The following is a 24,127-nucleotide window of genomic DNA, read 5'->3' on the forward strand; positions in this document are numbered from 1 at the left end:
GGTCTCCAGAGTCAGCCCAGAGGCCTTCCTGGAAGCTGCCTTAGTTATTCAGTTAAGTGCAGGGCGGGCGGGGCGTGATCTATAGGAGGTCAGACTAGAATTAGATGGCCCCTTCTGGCCTTAAACCTCTGTGAGTCGTGGGTCTGAGAGACTGCCTGGAGGAGCGATGTGGGAGAGGGGACGGGAGAGCTGGGCACCTGGCTGAGAAGCCTGCTCGGTGGGACGGTGCCTGGTATGGCGATGGCCCAGTGGGAGACGCAGGGGAGAGCCAGGCTTGGCAGTGCGGGAGCCGCAGGGAGTCCGGGAGGGGTGCAGTGCAGTTAAATTACAGGGATGTGGCCAAGCGGGAGGAGATAGCGAGGGGTAAGTGGGGGTTCGGGGAACCGCCCAGAATGGTCCAGCGGCTAAGACCACCAGGGGGGAAGCGAGAGGAAGGAAACCAGGCAGTGGGGGAGCCCGGGTCCCAGGAGCAAAAGCCAAGGCAAGAGGCCCAAGATGACAGGGTGTAGAAGGTGGCCATTAAGCGCTGTCTGTGGTGCTGGCAGCATCGTGCCGTGCTCAGGGTGGAAGAGCCAGCTGCAATGCAGACGGGCCAGGCCGATATAGCCAGGTCAGTGGGTCAAGTGGTTCAGCGTCAGCTCTGTTGTCTGCCCCAGCTCCTCAGAGTCCTGACCCTGACACTGGGGGCAAAGCCCACCCGGCCCAGCCCGGCTCTAGTGTGATACATTCTGTTAGCTACAGCAATCAAGCAACATGTGTTAGAGACCCAGTGAAAACACAGTCGGCTAATATCAGATCCCCGCTGAACCTAGGGACCAGCAGTCTGAACCATACCAAAGAAGCCAGCAATTCTTTATGAACGTCACCTAATAATCTAGGGAGGCAGCTGTGTTGTTTAGCGCTCGGCCCCCAAAGCCCCAGTCTGACGGCCAGGCAGTATGTTGATATTCCAGACGAATGGCGGGTGTGGTGGGTGTCAAATCATTTCAAGCCTGCAGCAAATGTGGAAAGTAGCTCGGATGTCAGTCAAGACAGCCGGCCCGAATGGTAGGTGGGTAGGTAAAGAGTGAATCTCCCCACAGCAAGATGGGGATTAACGCGGTCTTGCAGAGCCCAAGGTGAGACAGCTTGTTCCAGGTAATTAACCACTGGAACAACCTAGGAAGGGTTCTGGCAGGTTCTCCATCACTAGGAATTTTCACATCGAGATTGGATGTTTTACTCAGAGCTGCAGTAGCTCAAACAGGAATTAATGCAGGGCAATCCCATGGCCTGGGGAGGCAGGAGCTTCACATTAGGTGATCACAAAGGTCCCTTCTGGCTTTGGAATCTACAAACAGGTTGATATTTCTGCGGGGGGCGGGAGCGTCTTGTGACCCTGGTAGTTTTGTTCTCTTTCAGGAAGCTAGTACAGGGTCGAATAGATCAGCTGGCGGTTTTATCGTGTTGGCTGATTAGTACTAATGGACTTGCTGGCTGGCCATGAGTTACTGGCTTAGTCTAGATGTTGCGTGTTTCTGGGCAGCTCCCCCTCGGCGGCTAGCCTGGGAAGCCCAGACCTCTCTCAGGCATGGTGGCACTGCATGGCCAGGGACGAGTGGTCAACAGCAGCCACGGCAGCAGGTGGAAACCAGGGTTCTTCTTTCCCTTGTGGAGACGGTGGCGTGGCTGGTTCCTCACCTTTGGGGCTTTTCCTGAGCGAGGCTTCTCCTGGGGAGTGTCACGGAGTTTGCGGGAGTCCAGGCCCTGCATCCCTCTTTTTGGGATTCACTGAGACTCTCAGCCAGCCAGTAAAACAGAAGGTTTATTGGACAACAGGAACACAGTCCAAAATGGAGCTTGTGGGTACACCCAGGACCCCTCAGTCACGTCCTTCTGGGGGACCAGGGAGCTTAGACCCCAGCCCTGGGGTTCCCTGTGTTCCTCCACCCAGCCCCAAACTGAAACTAAACCCCTGCAGCAGGTTCCCTCCTGCAGCCTGTCTTCACTTTCCTGGCCAGAGGTGTTACCTCCCTCTCCCCCTCCTGGCTCAGGTGAGAGGCTCTCAGGTCTCGCATCCCCAGGGCACATTCCCAGGTCAACACTCCCCCCTCCCTGCTGCGTCACATCCTCACATCTCTCCCCCCTTCGAGACTGAACTGAGCAGGGTCACTGTGACCAGTGACCTGGGGAAGTTCAGGGCCCCCTCTCCGGGACAGCGCATCCGCTATCAGGTTGGCATTTCCCTTCACGTGGACCATGTCCATGTCGTAATCCTGCAGGAGCAGGCTCCATCTCAGGAGGTTGGCGTTGGCTCCTTTCATCTGGTGCAGCCAGGTCAGGGGAGCGTGGTCGGTGTACACGGTGAAGTGTCGCCCGAAGAGATAGGGCTCTAGTTTCTTGAGGGCCCACACCATGGCCAGGCACTCCTTCTCAATGGCCGCGTAGTGTTGCTTCTGGGGTAGCAACTTCTTGCTCAGGTACATGATGGGGTGTCTCTCCCCCTTTCCATCCTCCTGCATTAACACTGCCCCCAGTCCCGTGTCTGAGGCGTCGGTGAACACCACAAAGGGCTTGTCAAAGTCTGGGTTTGCCCGAACTGGGCCACTGACCAGAGCCTCCTTCAGCGCCCGGAAAGCCTCCTGGCACTGCTCGGTCCAGACCACCTTGTCTGGCTTCCCCTTCTTGCATAGCTCAGTGATGGGGGTGGCGATGGCGCTAAAGTGGGGCACAAATCTTAGATAGTATCCTGCCATCCCAATAAAGGCTTGGACCTGCTTTTTGGTGTGGGGAGCGGGCCAGTCTCTGATCACCTCCACCTTGGCTGGTTCCGGCTTTAGGCGGCCGCTCCCCACCCGATGGCCCAGGTAAGATACTTCCGCCATCCCCACCTTGCACTTCTCCGCTTTTACAGTCAGCCCAGCCCCCTGGAGTCGGTCCAGCACTTGTCTAACCTGGGACACGTGGTCCTCCCAGGTCTGGCTAAAGACACAGATGTCATCAATATACGCCACGGCAAAACTCTCCATCCCCCTCAGGAGCTGGTCCACCAGGCGCTGGAAGGTGGCCGGCGCTCCCTTGAGGCCGAAAGGCAGGGTCAGGAACTCATAGAGCCCCAGAGGGGTGATAAAGGCCGATTTCAGCCGGGCATCTGCATCCAGCGGCACTTGCCAGTAGCCCTTTGTAAGGTCCATGGTGGTAAGGTACCGAGCTCCTCCCAGCTTGTTTCGGAGCTCGTCAGGCCTGGGCATGGGGTAGGCATCAGATACAGTGATGGCATTGAGCTTCCGATAGTCCACACAGAACCGGACCGACCCGTCCTTTTTGGGGACCAGCACCACCGGCGAGGCCCAAGGGCTGGCCGATGGCTGGATCACCCCCAAAGCCAGCATGTCCCGGACCTCTCTTTCCAGGTCCTGAGCAGTTTTCCCTGTGACTCGGAAGGGGGAGCATCTTATCGGCAGGTGCGACCCTGTCTGCACCCGGTGGACAGTCAGATTAGTGCGTCCAGGCTGGTTGGAAAACAGCTGTCGGTACGGATGCAGCACCCCCCTGACCTCAGCTTGCTGGGCAGGGGTTAGCTGATCCGAGAGGGGAATTGTTTCCAGGGGGGAACCAGCTCTGGTCCCAGGGAATAGATCTACTAAAGGGTCATCTCCCTGCTCCTCCCAATGTCCACACACGGCCAACACCACATTCCCCCTGGCATAATATGGCTTCATCATATTCACATGATACACCCGGCGGTGGTGCGCCCGGTTCGACAGCTCCACCACATAGTTTACCTCATTGAGCTGCTTGACGACCTTGAAAGGGCCCTCCCAGGCGGCCTGTAGTTTGTTCTTTCTCACGGGGATGAGAACCATCACCGGATCCCCGGTGGCGTAGGCCCGGGCCCGTGCCGTGCGGTCATACCAGACCTTCTGCTTCTTCTGGGCTCTGGCCAGATTCTCCCTGGCCAGGCCCATGAGTTCAGCCAGTCTCTCTCGGAAGATCAGGACATACTCCACCACTGACTCTCCATCGGGAGTGGCCTTCCCCTCCCATTTGTCTCTCATCAGGTCCAGGGGGCCCCTCACCCTCCTGCCATATAACAGTTCGAAAGGTGAAAATCCGGTAGACTCCTGGGGCACCTCCCTGTACGCGAACAGCAGGTGAGGTAAGTACTTGTCCCAGTCCTGCGGGTGCTGGTTCATAAAGGTTTTCATCATCATCTTTAGCGTCCCATTGAACCTCTCCACCAGCCCATTGGACTGGGGGTGCTACGCTGTGGCCCAGTCGTGCCGGACCCCACATTTCTCCCACAAGCACCGGAGCAGGGCCGACATGAAGTTGGAGTCTTGGTCTGTCAAGACTTCCTTGGGGAACCCCACTCAGCTGAAAATGGTCAGGAGCGCATCTGCCACGGTGTCTGCTTCAATGGAAGCTAAGGGCACTGCCTCGGGGTAGCGGGTGGCAAAATCTACCACCACCAGAATGTATTTCTTCCCCGACCGGGTTGTCTTGCTGAGAGGCCCCACGATGTCCATGGCCACCTTCTGGAAAGGCTCCTCTATGATGGGCAAAGGTCTCAAAGCCGCTTTCCCCTTGTCCCGGGCCTTCCCCACCCTCTGACAGGGGTCACAGGATCGGCAATACTGCCGGACCGTGGTAAAGACCCCGGGCCAGTAAAAGTTCTGTAGCAACCTCTGCCGGGTGCGCCGGATTCCCTGGTGCCCTGCGAGGGGGATGTCATGGGCCAGGTACAGGAGCTTGCGGCGATACTTCTGGGGGACCACCAGCTGCCTCCTGATCCCACAGGACTCCACTTCCCTTGTGGGAGCCCATTCTCGGTACAGGAACCCCTTCTCCCACAGGAACCTCTCCTGGCAGCCTCTCCTCATGGTCCCTACCACACTGAGGTCGGCCAGGTCCCTGAGCTTCTGCGAGGAGGGATCTTTCCTCAGCTCGGCCTGGAACTCAGCGGCTGGGGAAGGGATGGGGACCAGTTCCCCCTCAGTGGCCAGGTCTGAGGCCTCCACCTCTCTGAGCCGTGCCCCTCAGCGCTCCCTCCCCACCAGGGTAGGGTCCTGTGCCTCCGGTGTGGTACCCTCCCCAAGGTCAGGGTGCAGTGCCCCTCGCCGGCTCTGGCTACGGGTCACAACCAGGGCGGTCTGGGACTTGCTTGGCCAGTCCTCTAGGTCTCCCCCCATCAAAACTTCAGTGGGCAAATGGTGGTGTACCCCCACATCCTTGGGGCCCTCCTTGGCCCCCCATTTCAGGTGTACCCTTGCCACGGTCACCTTAAATGGGGTCCCGCCCACCCCTGTCAGGGTCAGGTAGGTGTTGGGCACCACCCGATCTGGGGCCACCACCTCGGGCCGGGCCAGCGTCACCTCCGCGCCCGTATCCCAGTATCCATTGACCTTCCTCCCATCCACCTCCAGGGGAACAAGGCACTCTCTCCGGAGGGACAGCCCCGCGCCCACCCTGTAAACCGAGCACCCTGAGTCCAGAGCCTCCAGCCCTCTGGCGGAGCTGGCCTGGAGTACTCTTCCCTCGTGAGCAGGTGGTAAGCTGGCAGCCCCCCTTGCCTGGGCGGTCTGCCCCTCATCCAGCTGGGTCCCTACCCAGTTAACCCTGGGTAGGTTGCGTCTGTTCAGTCTGTCCCTGAGCCCGGGGCACTGGGTCCGTACGTGGCCTCTCTGGCCACAGTGATAGCAGCTCAGGTCACGTTGGTCCCCTCGAGTGGGTCGGAGGGGCCCGACACCAGGCGTTCCCCTTGGGAGGGGATTCTCCACATTTCCCCGCTGGGAGTTCACAGGGTGACTCTCTCTCTGCATTCGGGGGGGGGGGGGAGGCCTGTTTTTTTGGGACTCCTCCCTGCTATCCCCTGACCAACTGTTCACAAACTCGTTGGTCAGCTGCCCTGCATGCTGCAGGTTCTGTAGCTTTTTGTCCACCAACCACAGCCTCAAGTTGGAAGGGCACTGTTCATACAGTTGCTCCAGTACGATTTAACTGGGAATTGGTCCTGCTTCGAGCAGGGGGTTGGACTAGATGACCTTCAGGGGTCCCTTCCAACCCTGATATTCTATGATTCTATGATTAGGTCAAGCAGGTCCTCTTTAGCTTGGGCCCCAGCTGTCCACTTGTGGGCATATCCCTGCATCCGGTTGACCAGTTGTAGGTAGGTGACCTCAGGCGTTTTACGCTGACTCCGGAACCTTCTCCGGTACATCTCGGGGGTCAGCCCAAACTCAGGGAGCAGGGCCTGTTTGAACAGTTCGTAGTCCCCTGCCTCCGCCCCTGTCATCCGGCTGTACACCTCCATGGCTTTGGGGTCCAGTAAGGGGGTGAGAAACTGGAGCCTGTCTGCAGGGTCAACCCTGTGCATCTCGCAGGCATTCTCAAAGGCCATCAGGAAGCATCTATGTCCTCCCCCTCCTTCCGCTGGGCCAGGAAGCACTTATCAAAGCTCCTTGCAGTCTTGGGTCCCCCCACACTCACCACAGCCGGGGCCCCACTGCTCCTCAGCCTGGCCAGCTCCAGTTCATGCTGTCTTTGTTTCTCCTTCTCCTCCTGCTCATGCCTACGTTCCCTCTCCTTCTCCTGACGTTCCCTCTCCTTCTCCTGAAGTTCCCTCTCCTTCTCCTCCTGCTCATGTTGACGTTGTTTCTCCTCACGTTGACGTTACTTTTCATGATCCTCCAGCTCCCTCATTTTCATCTCCCTCTCCCATTCCAGCCGCCTCCGCTCCAGGGATGGGGAGCTCCGTCGGGAGGATCCCCTGCTGGCTGCTGGTGTCAGGGTGCCCTCGGTATTCGCTGGGCTTCCCCCAACCCCTCCCCCAGGCCTAGGTAGGAAGGGTCTCGGGATGTCCTGGGCAGCAGTCTGACCCCTCCCAGCCCGGTCAGGCCCCCGGGCCCACGCTGCGTCCCCCGGGCGGCTTCCCTCAGGGACAGGGATTGGGTCATCCCTCTCCTCCAACTGGGCAATCAGCTGTTCCTTGGTGGACCTCCCAATGCGCAGCCCCCTCTGCCTGCACAGCTCCACCAGGTCGCTCTTCAGGCATTTAGCGTACATCTCCCTGCTGGCCACTCACAGGCCTGGGCGGCTTTCCACGGTTTCCAGGAAAAACCCCGAGGGTGCCAGTCCTTCTTGAGGTCACCACCTCTTTGCCAGGGTCGAGCTGCAGACTCCTCTGCCCCGGGACCGCTCGCTGCAATCCCCCGGGGGACCCTGTTACTGCAAAAGTCCTTCTCTCTGGTCACACACTCCCAGGGGTTAACCGCCCCCTGAAACCTTCTCTCTGAATCCTCAGCACGCCTGGTCCCCGTCAATCCCCCTTCGTTTTACTGCTCCCCAGTCACTTACTGCAGGAAGCGCCATCCACGGGGTGCAGTACATCCCACCGCTGCCACCAGTTGTCACGGACTGTGGGGGAGTCCAGGCCTTGCACCCCTCTTCCTGGGATTCACCGAGACTCTCAGCCAGCCAGTAAAACAGAAGGTTTATTGGACAACAGGGCACAGTCTCAAACAGAGCTTGTGGGCACAGCCAGGACCCCTCAGTCAAGTCCTTTTGGGGGAGCAGGGAACTTAGACCCCAGTCCTGGGATTCCCTGCATTCCACCACCCAGCCCCAAACTGAAACTAAACCCCCCCAGCAGGCTCCCTCCTGCAGCCTCTGTTCACATTCCTGGGCTCACATTCACCTCCCCCTCCCCCTCCTGGCTCAGGTGACAGGCTCTCAGGTCTCCCATCCCCAGGGCACATTCCCAGGTCAACACTCCCCCTCCCTGCTGCGTCACATCCTCACAGGGAGTTTCTTGGCAAATCAGAATGGGGTGTTCTCCTCCTGAGGTCACTGGCTTCACCCAGTGGGGTTGGATTAGGTAAGAACCGCCCCATTCTGGGAATTTCTGTCTCAGAAGGACTCCACAGGTCCTTGTGTTTGAGCCAGTGAGGTCAGGGGTCAGCCCACAGCCAGGAACCACCTGGCAAGTCTCGACTCAGAAACCATCTCAGGCCGCACGGGTAGCCCAGAGCTGGAACTGATGGTTTTACAATTCCCACGCGCAATTCAGTTTCTAGCTACAGGCCCCTCCCTGCCCCACGCGGTGCAGCAAGGCAGAGAGCGGGCTCCCTGCAGACACAGCCGGACCCCAGCCAGGCCTTACGTCCCCCATGTCCCCGAAACACACGCCCAGCGTTTGCTTTGGAGTCCTGCATGTATTATTCCTGCAGACCTCCATGTACGTGTGTTTCTGGGGCCTCTGTGGACACAGGAAGCCATGGGTGGGTCTGAAATCTGATTCAAGTTGGTCTCTGCATGGAATTTCACAGCTGCTGCCCTGAGCTGGTGTAACAGGGCTCGCCCGTGCCAGGGCACCCTTGTGTGGCCAACCACAGCAAGGCAGAAAGTTCCTGCCTCAGTTTTCCTAGGGCAGGTGGAGCTGCCCATCCTCCCCGCCACCGATCAGACCAATGGTCACCTCCCCCACCCAGGAAAGGAATGTTGTCCTTCCCAGAGTCGTGTTCAAGCCCTGCTTCTGGGCACAATTTATTTGTATCAGTGCAACCCTCAAACAATTCTCAAAGCCTCAAAGTAAAATGCAGCCATTCCCCACCCCCATTCCTGGGGCCGCCTCCAGGCTGCCCACCCAAGATCCCCCACCTACTGCGTTCCCCAGTTCTTCTGCCCCCCTCCCTGGGCCAGCCACCTGTGAGAGGCCAGGCCTCTTCCCCAGGGCCAGCGCTCCTATTCCAGGGCCTCTGCGTCTGGCAGTTCTCCTCGCTTGGTGCAACTCTTCTCCTGCAGCCTCAGCTTGGCCTCGCTGCGGCGCTCCACTCCCCAGGCCCCTTCACGGGCAAGTCCTGCTATTGTCGAGCAGCTTCTCATGGGAACCTCCCTCTGGAGTCAACCTCTTTCTCCGGGCCCAGCCTGCCCTGACTGAGCTGGTTGTGACGGGTTCAGTCACAGAGACCCCCATGGGACTGTCACCTGACGCGCTGAAATGACCTCTGAGCCCTTTTTCCCTGCCAGCTTGGGACTCCAGAACCCTGCCTTGCTGAGCCGGACATGCCAGCCCGCTGCAACTCAGACCCAGGTCTGGTCCATGCCCCCAAAGCTGCAGACTTTAACCAAAAACTGCTCAGCAGGTCACCTGTCTCCAGCACCCAGACACGCAGCTCCCAATGGAATCCAAACCCCAAATAAATCCATTTTACTCTGTATAAAGTTTATACAGGGTAAACTCATAAATTGTCCGCCCTCCATAACACTGATAGAGAGAGATGCCCAGCTGTTTGTTCTCCCAGGTATTAATCACTTACTCTGGGTTAATTAATAAACAAAAGTGATTTTATTAAGTATAAAAAGTAGGATTTAAGTGGTTTCAAGTAATAACAGACAGAACAAAGTAAATCACCAAGAAAAATAAAGCAAAACCATGCAAGTCTAAACCTAATACATTAAGAAACTGATTACAGGTAAAATCTCACCCTCAGAGATGTTCCAATAAGCTTCTTTCACAGGCTAGACGCCTTCCTAGTCTGGGTCCAATCCTTTCCCCTGGTACAGCCCTTGCTAGTTCCAGCAGGGACCTTAGGTGTTAACTAGGGGTTTTCTCATGACTGGTAGCCCCCTTTGTTCTATTCCACCCCCTTTTATATCTCTGGCACAAGGCAGGAATCTTTTGTCTTTCTGGGTCCCCACCCCCCCTTCTCAATGGAAAAGCACCAGGTTTAAGATGGATTCCAGTATCATGTGACATGGTCACATGTCCTGGCAGACCCCAGCCTTCATTCTTCCAGGCCTGACTCGCAGGCACCCACTAAGGCTTGCAAGTAAACAGACCATTTACAACCAATTGTCCTAGTCAATGGGAACCATCAAGCTTCCAAACCCCCATTAATGGCCCACACTTTGCATGATTACAATAGGACCTCAGAGTTATACTTTATATTTCTAGCTTCAGATACAAGAATGATGCATCCATACAAACAGGAGGAATATGTTCAGTAGATTATAAGCTCTGTAATGATACCTTACAAGAGACCTTTTGCAGAAAGCATATTCCAGTTACGTCATATTCACACTTATCAGCATATTTCCATAAAACACATGGGGTGCAACATCACACTGGTGTCTCCCTTTGCCCCCGGGCCTTGGTGCGGGCCTTCTGCTCAGCTCTGGCCAGTTCTCTCCCACAGCTCCCATCAGGTCTCTTCCCACCAGCTCCCAACTCCAGCTGTCTCCACGTGCTCTCACCAGCACCTTCTTAACTGCTGCCTGGCTCTTTACAGAGGCCCCCTATCAGGCTCCATTGGGAGGCAGCTAACTAGTCCCAGGTGAACTGGGCCCGTTCCCTCTTACAGGGACCAGTGACCCTGGGACAACAGGTGATTTGGGGGTGGGAGTGGATATTGGTGTGTGTGTGGGGGGGGTAGGCCCTTTGATCCCTGCTGTTTTGGAGAGGGGAAGATCCCTGCAAAGGTGTGAGCCAGGAGTGTGATGTTTAACATAGTCTCCTGGCTGGCCCAGTTCTCTCTTCTCAGGAGCCGTCCCTTGGCTCTGACAGGCTTTCTCGCTATTGCTCTGGGCTCAGTCTTCTGGTTTGGGGAGGGGGGCTAGGTGGGGCACAAGGGGGTAGCTCTGGCAGCATCTGGAGTTCTCGGACCCCTTGGCCTGGCCTGGCTGTGGGACAGTAGCTGCTGGTGGCACTGGTTAGTGATCTCCCCTGACGATGGATGAGGATCGAGTTTCCTTGCCGGCTCTTGTTTGGCCCATAAACTGCCTTCGATAGCATTGAGCCCCAGTACTGTCTGCACACCCTTCCCCAGAGCGGGCAGCTGGAGTCCCCTTCACAGCTCTAGCCATTCTTTGGGACAGTCCCCTTGGATACCCTGGTCTGCCTCGTCACCCCGGTGAGCGTGTCTCTGTGATAGCTCGTCCCTCACACCACAAATCGCAGCAACAGTCCGGCTGCGCCCAGTCCCAAAGGATCAGTCACTTACACCAGGCCAGTTGCTCTTTAGATCTCACACCAAAGCGAGCGCTTGTAGCCAAGCCTGTAATAAGCTATACCAAGATTTATTAAATAGAAAAAGGAGACAAGGGAGGTTAAAGCAGGTAAACATATATATGCAAATGAGTTACAATCTGAAATTTCAAAAAGTAATAGAAGCTTTGGTAATAAGCAAGCTCTATATCATAGAATCGTAGGACTGGAAGGGACCTCGCAAGGTCGTCTAGTCCAGTCCCCTGCTCTCATGGCAGGACTAGGCGTTACCTAGACCGTCGCTGACAGGGGTGTGTCTAACCTGCTCTTAACAGTCTCCGGAGATGGAGATCCCACCACCTCCCTGGGCAATTTATTCCAGGGCTTAGCCATCCTGACAGGATGTTTTTCCTAATGTCCAACTGAAACCTCCCTGGCTGCAATTGAAGCCCATTGCTGCTTGTCCTGTCCTCAGAGGTTAAGGAGAACAATTCTTCCCCCTCCTCCTTGTAAGAACATTTATGTACTTGAAAACTGTTCTCATGTCCCCCCCCTCAGTCTTCTCTTCTCCAGACTAAACAAACCCAATCTTCCCTCATAGCTCATGTGTTCTAGACCTTTCATCATTTTTGTTGCTCTTCTCTGGACTTTCTCCAATTTGTCCACATCCGTCCTGAAATGTGGTGCCCAGAACTGGACGCAATACTCCAGTTGAGGCCTAATCAGCACAGAGCAGAGCGGAAGAATTACTGCTCGTGTCTTGCTTACAACACTCCTGCTAATACAGCCCAGAGTGATGTTTGCTTTTTTTGCAACAGCATTACACTGTTGACTCATATTTAGCTTGTGATCCACTATCACCCCCAGATCCCTTTCCGCAGTGCTCCTTCCTAGGCAGTCACTGCCCATTGTGTGTGTGTGCACCTGATTGTTCCTTCCTAAGTGGAGGACTTTGCATTTGTCCATATTGAATTTCATCCTGTTTACTTCAGACCATTTCTCCAGTTTGTCCAGATCATTTTGAATTTTAATCCTACCCTCCAAAACACTTGAACCTCTCTCAGCTTGCTATCGGCCGCAAACCAGACGTGTACTTTCTAAATCATTGATGAAGATAGGGAACAGAACTGGACCCAGAACTGATCCCTGCGGGACCCCACTCGTTATGCCCGTCCAGCCTGACTGTGAACCACTGATAACTACTCTCTGGGAGTGGTTTTCCAACCAGTTATGCACCCACCTTATAGTACAGGTTGCATTTCCCTAGTTTGTTTATGAGGTCACACAAGACAGTATCAAAAGCCTTACTAAAGTCAAGATAGACCACATCTATCGTTTTCCCCTAGCCACAAGGCTTGTTACCCTGTCAAAGCAAGCTATTAGGTGACAGGTTTCAGAGTAGCAGCCGTGTTAGTCTGTATTCGCAAAAAGAAAAGGAGGACTTGTGGCACCTTAGAGACTAACCAATAGCTACAGCTCACTTCATCGGATGCTCAAATAAATTGGTTAGTCTCTAAGGTGCCACAAGTCCTCCTTTTCTATTAGGTGACTGTTACTTATCACCTCATTATCTTCTAGGTGTTTGCAAATTGATTGCTTAATGATTTGCTCCATTATCTTTTCTGGTACAGAACTTAGACTGACTGGTCTGTAATTCCCCGGGCTGTCCTTATTTCCCTTTTTATAGATAGGCACTAGCTTTGCCCTTTTCCAGACCCCTGGATCTCTCCCATCTTCCATGACTTTTAGAAAATAATTGCTAATGGCTCAGAAATGTCCTCAGTCAGCACCTGGAGTATTCTAGGATATATTTCATTTTATGTCTTTTAGGACTAACCAGTGCTAAACACTGGGGATCTCTTACTTATGCCTAGTAAACTTTGCACCTGAGAGTCCAAGAAGCACAGAGATACAGTTCCTTCTTGGTAGGGGTTTTTATTCCTGTTCTCCCCTGTGTCCAGAGCTTCAAGCTCAGCTGGTGGGAGGAATCCACTTGCAAGACTTATCTTCATGGGGGCCGCAAAACCAGCAATGTCTTTTGTCCTCTTTTTCGTCTCACAATAGCCATAGGGAGTTGGACTTTCTCTCTTGGCCAGGACATAACACCTTCAGCTGGAGACCAGCACTTCACACTAGTTAATGTCTATCTCCTGCCTGGTGATTTACAGAGTCACAGAGACTCTCAATACAAATGCTCATATATTACCATGCAACACGGCACACCACTGTTACAACTGAGATTAATGCTGGAAGCCACTCACAAGCATTCAATTAAGTCTAAACACTAAACATGTTCTTATAATTCTAATAAAGATTTGAATAGCTCTAACACAGGGTAGCCAGGCTAGTCCTAGCTATGTATCTCAGGGTTCAGTTGAAACATGGGGACCTTGGCATGAGCTGGCCCCTGGTCTGCCAGAGTCATGAAGGTCTGAGTTCTAGTCCTGCTTTTGCTGAGTTTCCTATTAGCCATGGTGTATGACACAGTCTGATCTCTCTAGGTTCTTTCATGGCACCTGGCATCCGGACACCTAGGAGTCAACCCAGTGCAACTTTATAACGTTCAGTTAATGCAACATCCATAAATTCCCGCCTGACACATCATTAACTCAGTGGCTTAGCCCCAGTTAATTGACTCCTGTTTGTAAAGAGCTCTGACAATGGAAAGTGCTGTCTAAGGGCTGCACACTGTTATTAGCTCAGGGAGGTTCCTTCCTGGTACCTTTGACTTCAGTTCCCATGCCGACAATTTCCCTGTTTTGCTGCTTTGTCCGTATACTTCTCATGGGCATGTGAATTTTGAGCAAGCAGTTCAGGGTCGTCTGCATCAGTGCGGGTGGGCAGAGGAGGGGTGTCCCTGTGCAGAGCCTATGAAATTCCGCCCTTTTTGGACCCATCTATCCATGAGATCCAGGTCACATCCATGTTTCAGTTCCTTTAACACCTCCCAACCTCCCCCTCGCCTTCCTGGCTACTATCTGCTTCCTCAATACACTTCTTGAGATGATTGCCCTGCAGATGTCAGTCCATGAATAAACTGACAGCTTTAACCCTTCGAACCCTGGCACTTTGCAGCTGGCTGGCCCAAGGAGGTCTCAGTGTTTGGGGTGTGTGGCACTGCGAGTGGCAAAAGGTTAACAGACCCTCCGCTTATTTCAGGTGTTTTCTTGCCTGGAGATAGCAAAGGTTGATCCTCTTGTAGAACCAAAAGGGGCAAATTCCATGTGTGTCGGTTTGTTTTCATCCAAGCCTCTGCCCCTGGTTTCACTATCAGCCACTGGGAGATGTGGGGCGGGCGGGTAGCAGCTGTGCTTTGCAGACTCCTACAAAGATCCATTTCCTCCTGCATATTAAGGGGGCTTCTTCTGGAAAGGAGGGCACGGTGTATTCCTTGTAACATTACTGGGAGCCACCAGGCAGTGCTGTTACAGATATTCTGACAAGTTTCATTTACCTGACTGTAGGGACGGATAGATCTGGAGATGACAACAATGTTTGTTGTCAGCTGTGGTGCAGTTCTAAGTGGTTCCCTGCCTAAGTCTCGGGGCTGGGTGTGGAAAGAGCTGCTAGCTACACTCCCGCGACAAAGCCACTAATAACACTCGGTGCCAAAGCCTCACATCCTGATTCAGTGCGATGCAGTGCTTCGTAAAGAGCAGTGGTATCTCAATGTGCATCAGGTTTCGATTTTACAGGGGTGTCCAGTCTATAGTAGGGTTTAAAACATGAAATCACCACCTTCTGGTGACACCTTCCGTCAGCTTGTGTGGCGAAGGCCGGTGAGGTCAATGGGTGATCTGTTGGAAGTCCGAGGGGGGAGTGTAGTGACTGACAGCTGCATGGGATACAGTGACAGACCTGTAAAGCACCCTGCATCCCAAAAGGCCCAAAGTGCTTTACAAACCATATGAATCAACTCCCTTACCCCCGGAGGGCAGCCTGTTGGGCAGTGCTAAATGCCCCAGCAGGGGAGTGGAGGGCAGGAAGTGAGCAGAATGCCTCACTCAGGGGGCTCTAGGGAAGAGGAATAGGATGACCAGAGCTGGAGTGGGGCCAGGACTCCGGGGTTAACACCCCAGCTCTCACAACGAGCATCTCTGGATCGTTAGTGACCTGTTATTAAACCTCAACATTACAGCTCGGAGCCAGCGGGAAGAGCATCACTGACCTCACTTTCTACAGCCCCCTGGGACTCCCATCCTGGCTCAGCCCCCCTGGCTTAGTTTATGGGACCAGAGAAGGGCAATGTTCAAGGTGCCATGGGCGCAGGCTAGATGTGAGATGCATCTGCTAAAACGGAGCTAAAGTGTGTGACTGGCTCTGAGCCGCCTGGCGGAGAAGTGCTGGAGGCAGGCAATGTATTCAGTATTCCTGGTTATGAAGGGTGGTGCAAACTCTCCTGGCAGAGCCGCTGGTTCCGGGGCCCTGGGGCAGATCTCCTGGGTGTCAGACGTTCAGTGGTGAGTAGCACCCTGCAATCTCATGGTGTTAAATCCACTTGGTGCTCCGGCACTGTGGATTTGCTCCCTTTTCCGATGGGCATTTCAGCGTCTCTGGTTGGGAGCTAAAAGCTGATCCGGAGATCCTACCCTTCGCCCACCTCGTTCGCTGCCACCCTGCCCCTTGTGCCGTCATTGCACCAGTGCAACAGACCACGGCCTGCATTTGCAGCGTGGCACATGTGCCTTGCATGGGTGGGGATCAGCCCCATGCGGCCTCTCCAGCATGGGCATGCTGCCAGCTTTGCAGGCTGATAATGCTCACTAGCTCTCTCTGCTTGGGGGGATCTGCCTCAGCTTTGCATTCCCAGCCCCCCGCCTCGCTCTTCCCGGAGCTGTCTCCAAGCGCTGTGACACGCCCAGGGACTGGGCTGCAGCCTGATCCCGGGCAGTCTCTCTTGTCACCCCTTCATCTCCTGCTCAGCATTTCACACCCCGCCAGGGCCTTGCTGGTTTCAATAGCTGCTGTTCTCCTAAAGAAGGGCCGTAAAAGTGGAGCCCCAAAGAGACAATAAAGAGGGCTGAGTGGAGATGAAGGGAGAATCAAACAGTGCGTGCCCTGTCCCTGCCATGCAGAGAGACGAGCGCGCCGGGTTCTCAAAGACTCTTTTGTTCCTCTCCCTCCTGATTCAGCACGGCCCTGCGATAAAGGGTGATTAGCGAGATAGCAGGCCCGGGCCCCGCTCCGTGGGCTGCTGCCCTTATCGCAGACTTTGGCAGCTGGGGGTAATCAAATACACTTCACGCTAATCAAGGAGTTTTCATTTCGCTAACGGAATCGATTTTAATCGCCAAACGAGCCCTGATAACGACACTGCCAGTTTAATATCAGCTGGGCAATAAAACCATTATTGGACAACTAGGCGATGACAGCGACACTTAGCGCTCCGCACCCCCTGTTGTGCCCCGGGGCCGGGGGGCACTGCATCGCCAGCCTGTGTCGGGGTCCTCTGGGGAGCCCTGCTGGCTCTTGGGGGCTGGGATGTGGCCAGGCAGGGGCTCCATGGGGAGCAGCATTGGCTACCAGGGAGAGGCCTCATTTCCCTGGGACTGCGCCAGGTGTTCACACACGCGCTGCTCAGCTTCTGCTCCTCCGAAGGGAGAGCGTCCCCTAGCGAAACACCACGTCCTCCGGCACATGGGCTGGCCAGTGGGGCCTGGCCCCGGGGCTGGCCCTGCTCAGCCCGGGAGAGCTCCCCCCAAGCTGGTTTGGGTGCAGGCAGTCTCGGCAGCAGAATCCCAGCTGGGACGGGGCCAGTTTGCTGGGCCAGGGGCCCCAGCATGGTCTGGCCTCGCGTGACTTCCCCTTTCTGTGCCCCTCGGCGGGTCTGCGATGAAGCGACCCTCAGTGCCCACATGCTACGAATTCTCCTCCCCATGGGCGGCAGGCACAGTAGGCCAGGGGAGGCCAAGTGTGGCCCCGCCCATGTTTCTCCCTGTGGCCCCGCCCACGCGGCTCCTCTTCCCATCCCCCCCACCTTTTCGCCTCCCCCCCGCAACCCCCCGCCCACTGCTTGTGCCTCTTCACCCCCAGAGAGGCAGAGAGGTGCAGGTGGTAGGCAAGGGGTCTAGGGTGGAATAGGGGCGGAGCGGGGAGCGGGGTTTGGGGTGGAATAGGGGTGGAGCATGGGCGGGGCTTCGGAGGGTGAGCGGGGGCAGGGCAGGGGGCGGGGCCATGGTTCAGGCACTGGTGGCTCCTCCCACTTCTAGGGAGCTTCCAGCTTTCAGGCCCAGGCTCCCGCCTGCCTGTAGTGACGTCCCGCACCCAGGCCGTCCCGCCACCCGCACTGTCCCTCCGCCCAGGACACTTCTTCCATCTTCAGGAAGCGCCGGCCCCCTCCTGCTCTCACCCCCGCCCAAAGGGGCGTCAGGCTTCCCTCGCCCATGCCCTCCAGCCAGCCACCATCTCCCCCGAGTGCCCACCTGTCAGCTTAGCAAGGGCGTCCCGTCTGCCCCATCCTCCCGCCTCGCCTAACCCTGGGTCACCTCAGCGAAATGCCTCCTGGCTCAGCCTTGTCTTCATGGGACACGGCTCCCGAATTCCTGCTGCCCAGCCCCACCTCGTGCCCCGCGCCCTTTCCCCAGCAGCCCCCTCTGCTCCCCCGCTGCCGTGTCTAGCCATGGCCCTTAGCTAGCGCCCGCTGCTGGGGGGTGGGGAGGGGGGCTGAGCACCTTCCACTCTTTAGCGGCCGCCCCCTCGGGTGCCCCCCTGCAGGGCAGAGCAGCGTGAGCATCCGACCGAGCCCTGCCCAAGGTCAGGTGCGGTAAAGCAGGGACTTGGCCCTGGGTCCAGCTGCCCGCTGACCTGTGCCCGCTCGTTGCATTTCAGCCACTCCGCAGTCCGGCCTGATGGGCAAATGCCGCCGGCCCCGCACGGCCTTCACCAGCCAGCAGCTGCTGGAGCTCGAGAACCAGTTCAAGCTCAACAAGTACCTGTCCCGGCCTAAGCGCTTCGAGGTGGCCACGTCGCTGATGCTGACCGAGACCCAGGTACCGTCCCTGTGCGGGCGGGGGAGGGGCGGGAGTTGCCCACCGGCCTCCCTCTGCACCTACGGGCGAGGGGCAGGGCCGATGGGCCCTGGGCTCCCGTCCTGCGATGGTGACCCCAGAAGATTTGGCTCTTTTACTAGCACAGCGACTCCATCCAGAAGCCAGTCAGCCAGCGGCAGGGCCCGTCCCCGCGCTGTCCTCCGGGGCTGCTGGTCTGGCACCCTGGAGGCGTGTGTGTGGATGCACTGTTCTGGGACCCTGGGCTGGTTCTAGCCCCTCTTGTCTGCGGGCGTGTGTGTGTCCCCTACAAAATGCTGTATCCCTAAGACTCAGCTCCTGGGGCCCCTCCTAACCCCAACCTCCAGGGCAGCCGCGCTCCCCACGTCCTAGCGCTGGGTCTACTGGAATCCCACCCCGTGACCCTGATTCTCCGCGACACCGTGTCTGTGCTTGGAGTGGGCATTGGGGGCTGGTAGTTAAGGTGGCTTTAACCTTTCTGCTCCCTGTATTCTAGGGCAGTGTGGGCATCTGCCCAGCCCCCAGTGTAAGTTAGAGCAGCCTCAGAGCTGCTCTAAATGTCTCCCCAGTGCCCGGTGGACCTAGGAGGCAAAGGGCAGCTGTAGCGCGGAGCACTCTGGCCATGCCCTTGATCCACCCCGTATACCGGGGGCTGGGAGCAGGGCAGTTATAAACCCTTTATACCAGCTTCTGGTGTGTGTGTGGGGGGGATCCTCAGGGGGCTGTCTGTGCCTACTCCGGAGCCCCTTTACACTCCCAGAAAGGCGTAACTCAGGATCCGACCCAGCAGCCTCATCCTGGGAGGAGAGCACCTGTCGGGGAGGGCGCCCACGCAGCTACATGGAAATAGGTATTTCAGATCCTTCCCTGCCATCAGTCATGTGACTCCCCCCTGCCCCGGTCTCTTGGCACTCGACTGGAGAGGGCCCCGGGGCAGGGGAAAGGGGATTTGGCCTCAGGACAGTCACCCGCTGCTTCCCTTCCTTCAGCCAGAGAGCTGCGGGCTCTGGGCTCAGCGCCTCAGCTAGGCAGGGCGGGGTCAGGTCAGTGCTTGGCTGCGAGACCTCGGAGGAAATGTCAGAGTGCTGCAGCAAAGGGTGGCAATGAATGGGTACAGGCTGCTCTTGGGGTGGACCCCAGAGTGGGGTGCTGTACTGCAGGGATTGGGCGGGGTTATCCCTGGAGGGGGTGATCTCCAGGGCGGGTGACCCGGAGGGGGTGGTCTCCAGGGCGGGTGACCAGGGAGGGGGTGATCTCCAGGGCGGGTGACCCGGGGGAGGGGGTGATCTCCACGGCGGGTGACCCGGGGGAGGGGGGTGATCTCCAGGGTGCGTGACCCGGGGGAGGGGGTGATCTCTAGGGTGGGAGACCAGGGAGGGGGTGATCTCCAGGGCGGGTGACCCGGGGGAGGGGGTGATCTCCAGGGCGGGTGACCCGGTGGAGGGGGTGATCTCCACGGCGGGTGACCCGGGGAAGGGGGTGATCTCCACGGCGGGTGACCCGGGGGAGGGGGTGATCTCCAGGGTGGGTGACCCGGGGGAGGGGGTGATCTCTAGGGTGGGAGACCAGGGAGGGGGTGATCTCCAGGGCGGGTGACCCGGGGGAGGGGGTGATCTCCAGGGCGGGTGACTAGGGAGGGGGTGATCTATTAATTTGTTCGGCCCCTTGGGGTAGGGACTCTCTCACCGGGTGTCGGTCAGCGCCTGGCCCAGCAGGGCCTGGCTCTGTGCTCCTGGCAGTATAAGGTGTCTCAGTGAGAAACAAGGAAGCGTGTGCCGTGCCCCGCCCCGGGGCTGGTGGTTGTCAGCGCTGGGAGAGGCTGCCCCCGGGTGCGAGGCTGGGGAAGCTCTATAGTCGCCCTCCTGTCGGTCTTCTGCAGGTGAAGATCTGGTTCCAGAACCGCAGGATGAAGTGGAAACGCAGCCGGAAAGCCAAAGAGCAGGTGGCCCAAGCCGAGGCCGAGAAGCAAAGAGGGGTCAGCAAAGCTGCCGAGAAGCTGCTGCCCAGCGAGCCGCAGCGGCAGGAGGAGGGCCCTGGATTTAACAGGCACGGTGCGAGCGTGGAGATCCTGCACCGCCGTGCCGCAGAGCTCGGCTACAGCCCGGGCTCCTCGTGCTCCGGGGAGGAAGAGGAGCGCTTCAGCTCCACAGACAGGAAGATCGGCTCAGCGTTATGAAAGGCAGCCCGGGCGATCACCCCATGAAACAGAGCAGGGAGAGCAGCCCGGAGCCGGGGCGAGGGGGCCGGGGCCAGCCAGATGGAGCCGGCTCTGGGGCCACCTCCACTGCTAGCAGACTGAGAGACCCAACCCAGGCCGCGGCACTGGGGAGACTCTGCGGCACCTGCCCGTCTCCTTTAATTTATGTGTGTTTGGATTCTATTTAACTCGTAATTATTCTGTCAGTGTGTACTGGGGGGCTGGGGGCAGGGGGGGCTGGACTGAGACCCCTCCCCCGCGCTTCCCCCATAAAGATGTTTGCTACAGTGTATCAGCAAGCTGGTGCTTTTCCTTGCAAGGGGGCCAAGACCAATAAATACGGGGTATGGCCCCTCCTTTCCCCCCACCACGAGCGGCTCTGCTGAGAGCTGGGGGTATGGGTCTCACAGACGAGGGTGCAAGGGCAGGCCTGGAGTGGGCAGCGCTGGACAGGCCTAGATCAAAGCCTCTGCCGGGTGCTGAGTGAGGAGGCCCTGGCCGGTGGACATTAACATGCCCCCCAGGAGGGAGCCCCGGCCCCATGCCACCGCACTCATCCCCCGCCCTGTGTGGGACACCCCCTGCCCTTTTCCTGACCCACATTCTCTGCAAGACCCCCAGCGAATTCACGGGAGAGAGAGCCCAGGGCTCCTTGTTTTGCATTTTGACTCCTCTCAATGCATTTCTGACCCCTAGAGAGCAGTGGCTGGCCATGGACTCCTTAATGCTTTATGGTGCAGATCCACGGCCAGTGCCCTGCTGGCTGCCGGAGCTGCTACAGGGTCAGTTTCTTGTTGCCTGCACATGGAGAAGGGGGTTTGATCAATGAGCTGCAGGATTTGGTCCTTACTGGTGCATGCAAGGAAGTATCTGCTCACCCTGACTTCCCTTCGCATTGGCTGTGAGCCTAGGAACCCTGCTAGACAGTGTATGCAGAGGGTAACGCAGACCCTTGGTGTGCCGGCACCGAGGTGGGTATCATCTGCCCCAGGGTCAGAGCCACGGAGGGACAACTACACCACTCTCATTTTGCCAGTTCTAAGGGCTCTGCAGCAATGTATCAAACGCTGGAAGGTAACCAGTCTCCCGTGCTGCCAGCCCTTACCCAGCCATGCAACTAACCAACTACCCCAGCCCCTACCCAGCCATCCAACTAGCCAACTGTTCATCTTGCCAATCCCCATTGTGACGGATCCCTGGGGTGCAACCTGAACTGTGGGACTGCTGAGCCCCCTGTCCCACCAACCTGGGCTGGCCCTCACACTGTGTGATGCTAACCCCAAGTTGCAGACCTCTGACAGGCACTGCGCTCACACAGCCGTCCACACCCAGCTGAGTTACAGCCACTCATGGACCATCAATAGGGAGGCTCCAGCCAGTTCCCCCGCTCCACAGCCTTGCACCTCAGAACGGTACCGACTTGCACTGCGCAGAAGTCTGGCCAGTGTAAGTCCATTTGCTAGTTCGCCAAACCGACAACCGGGTACTGGACGTGCAACCACCCTTGTAACCTGAGCTGAGATTCCCCAAGCGCTTCCACCGAAACACACGGCTTTAGGTCAAATGTCAAACAGGGTTATTAACTCCAGACAGAGAGACTGTACGGCATTCTAAGTGGTAGGTCAGAGATCCTTACCTCAGAAATAAAAATAGAAACGCGCATTCTAAATCCCAAACTGTTAGTCTAACAAAGAGTTGAATCATGCAGCTTTTCTCACCCTGACAGATGGCACAAGCAGGTCACAGTTCCTCAATACACGGGCTGGGACTCCCTTCCAGCCTGGGGACAAACTTCCCCAGTTCAAAATCGTTGTCCTCCAGATGTTCTTCCAGGTGTTGCGTTGAGGTTGGGTTGGGGTGGGGGGGAGATGCCAAGTGATGATGTCACTTCCCCTCTTTTATACTTTCTTCGAGCTTGCTGGAACATCTTTGCTGTGATGTGGGGGTCAGGCAGTCCCTATTGCTCAAGCAGTCTCCATTGCATCTGAAGTGTGACACTGAAAATCAGCCTGCCCCACACCATGTGCAGCACAGGCCGCTGGACCCCTGACAGGGTTCAGCACCTCCCCACCACCCCTTGCACACCTTTTCTGGTTGTAAATCATCCACTAGCTAAACCGAAGCAAAGCCCCACAGTGGGACAGCCCCAGGGAGCCCGTCCTAGCCAGCCCTGGGGAGCCCACAGTGGGACAGCCCTGGGGAGCCCCACACGCTCTGAGAGCTCAGCCCCAGGGCACGGGCTGCGGAGAGGACCCCCGCACACTCCCTGGAGCTCTGAGTGTGGGTCTCGAGCTGGGCACGCAGAGTGAGGAATCACTTTTGAAGTGCTGGTCTGCCCGCCCGTCCCTCCCAGCCCCCCGGAGGCAGGCGAGTCAGTTGCTGCCCCATCAGACAGGTGGAGCAGGGGGCAGTGGCTTGCCCCAGCTGTGAGTGGCCGCACTGGTACCCCTGACTGTCCTCCCTGGGGGAGGCGATTTCTCCCTTCCCCCCTTCCAGACCCATGCCCAGGAGGGCCCAGCCAGCCGGCCCGCAGAGCAGCGCCGAGCAGCCCCTGGCCAGGCTGCCAGTGACTGCGGCTCTAATGCAGACAGCCTCACGTGCCAGGCCCCTTCTCCCCGCCTCGGAGCCCCAGAGAGGGATCCAGGCGCCCTGCAGTGGCCCACGCTCCTTGTTGCAGCCCCAGAGAGCGGTGGCTGCTGGGGGAGGGGGAGTGTAGTCTGCCGGGGGGGCGGGGGGCTGCGTGGGGCAGGCGCGGGGAGAGAGGCTGAGTGTGGAGGTAGAATGTGAATGCGTGAGTTCATGGGGAAGGGGAAAATGGATGAGAGGGAGAGGAGCTGAGGTGGAAGGAAGAAAAAGAAGGAAGAGGAACGCAAGGAGCGCTGGAAAGGACAGAGGCAGGAGATGTGGGAGGCAGGCCGGGCTCTGTAGGTCATGGGGTTAGGGCACAATGCGGGAGCCGGCTGCATGCGGGTCCTGCTTATACATCTTGTCCCAGCTCCATCTCTCCTGCCTCGCTCTCTTTCTACCCATCAGTCCTGCAGCTGGCAGATCAACCTTTCAGCCCAGGCTCCGGGCTGAGAGTGTCCACTCGCTGCCCTGACACGTCCCCTGCGGGTTCTGCAGCCTCCAGCTGTCTCGCTTGCACCTGGTACCCTGCAGGAGGCTCAAAGACTGGCAAAGGTTTGCACCGAGACCCCTGGGTGCCCAAGCACCAGGCTCTGCTGGAGGCTTATCCCAGCAATGGGAAAGCGGGACAGGGGCACGGGGGCGCTGGAGCAGGGAGTGCTTGGTGGAGCAGCGCATCCACACAGAGCTGAGATGAGGTTTGAACGAGCCTCATCCTGATCCTTGTGACCTCCAGGTCCAAGTGCAAACCCCAGCCTGTCCCAGTAACAGCAGCAAAGGGGAACCCAAGGGGGACAGTGGAGGACGTTGAAAAATCAGTCTAAGCCTTGCAATGTTTGTCAGGCCCTCTTGCCCCGGGGAGCCCCTTCTGGCGGCAGGCCAGGACCAGATCACTGGTTTCTCCATTCTCACCAGGGCAAAGGGCAGCCAGGAGAGTTTTGCACCTGGGCTGGTGCATTTGCACAGTAATTTTTCAAGGCTGGTTCAACCCAGGGAGTCGAGAGCAAGAGCCAGCAGCGAGCTGTCCATAGCCCAGTGCCTGCCTTTCGGTGGGAATGACTAGCTAGCCAGCTGTCTGCGTGGGGCAAGCGTGACACATGGTGGCTGCCTGGAAGTACTGCAGATCTGCATGCCCCATTTGTAGCCTGCCTAAGCCCCTTGGGTTATTAGTGGGCCTGGTCCTCCTGGCCCGGGGGCACCTGGGATGCTGCACAGCTGGAAAGAGCTGACAAGATAAAGCAAAACCTTGGTGTTCCCAGCAGCAGCAGGGGTCTGAGGGAGCAGGGTTCCATGGGGGCGGCTGCTCCCGCGCCCCACCGACAGGAAGGTGGAGCT

General features: G+C 57.4%; 1 protein-coding gene across 1 annotated transcript in view; it reads left to right on the forward strand.

Annotated features, from left to right (window-relative positions):
• The window catches only part of LOC144272404 (uncharacterized), a 34,534-nt gene extending 14,388 nt beyond the window's left edge, over positions 1–20,146 (forward strand). The window contains exons 2-3 of the mRNA XM_077830412.1: positions 17,792–17,952; positions 19,850–20,146. Of these exons, the coding sequence (XP_077686538.1) occupies positions 17,792–17,952; positions 19,850–20,146 (458 nt within the window). The remainder of the gene's footprint in view (positions 1–17,791; positions 17,953–19,849) is intronic.
• The last annotated feature ends 3,981 nt before the right edge of the window (positions 20,147–24,127 follow it).

This window comes from Eretmochelys imbricata, chromosome 11, assembly GCF_965152235.1.
Source record: "Eretmochelys imbricata isolate rEreImb1 chromosome 11, rEreImb1.hap1, whole genome shotgun sequence".
Lineage (NCBI taxonomy): Eukaryota > Metazoa > Chordata > Testudines > Cheloniidae > Eretmochelys > Eretmochelys imbricata.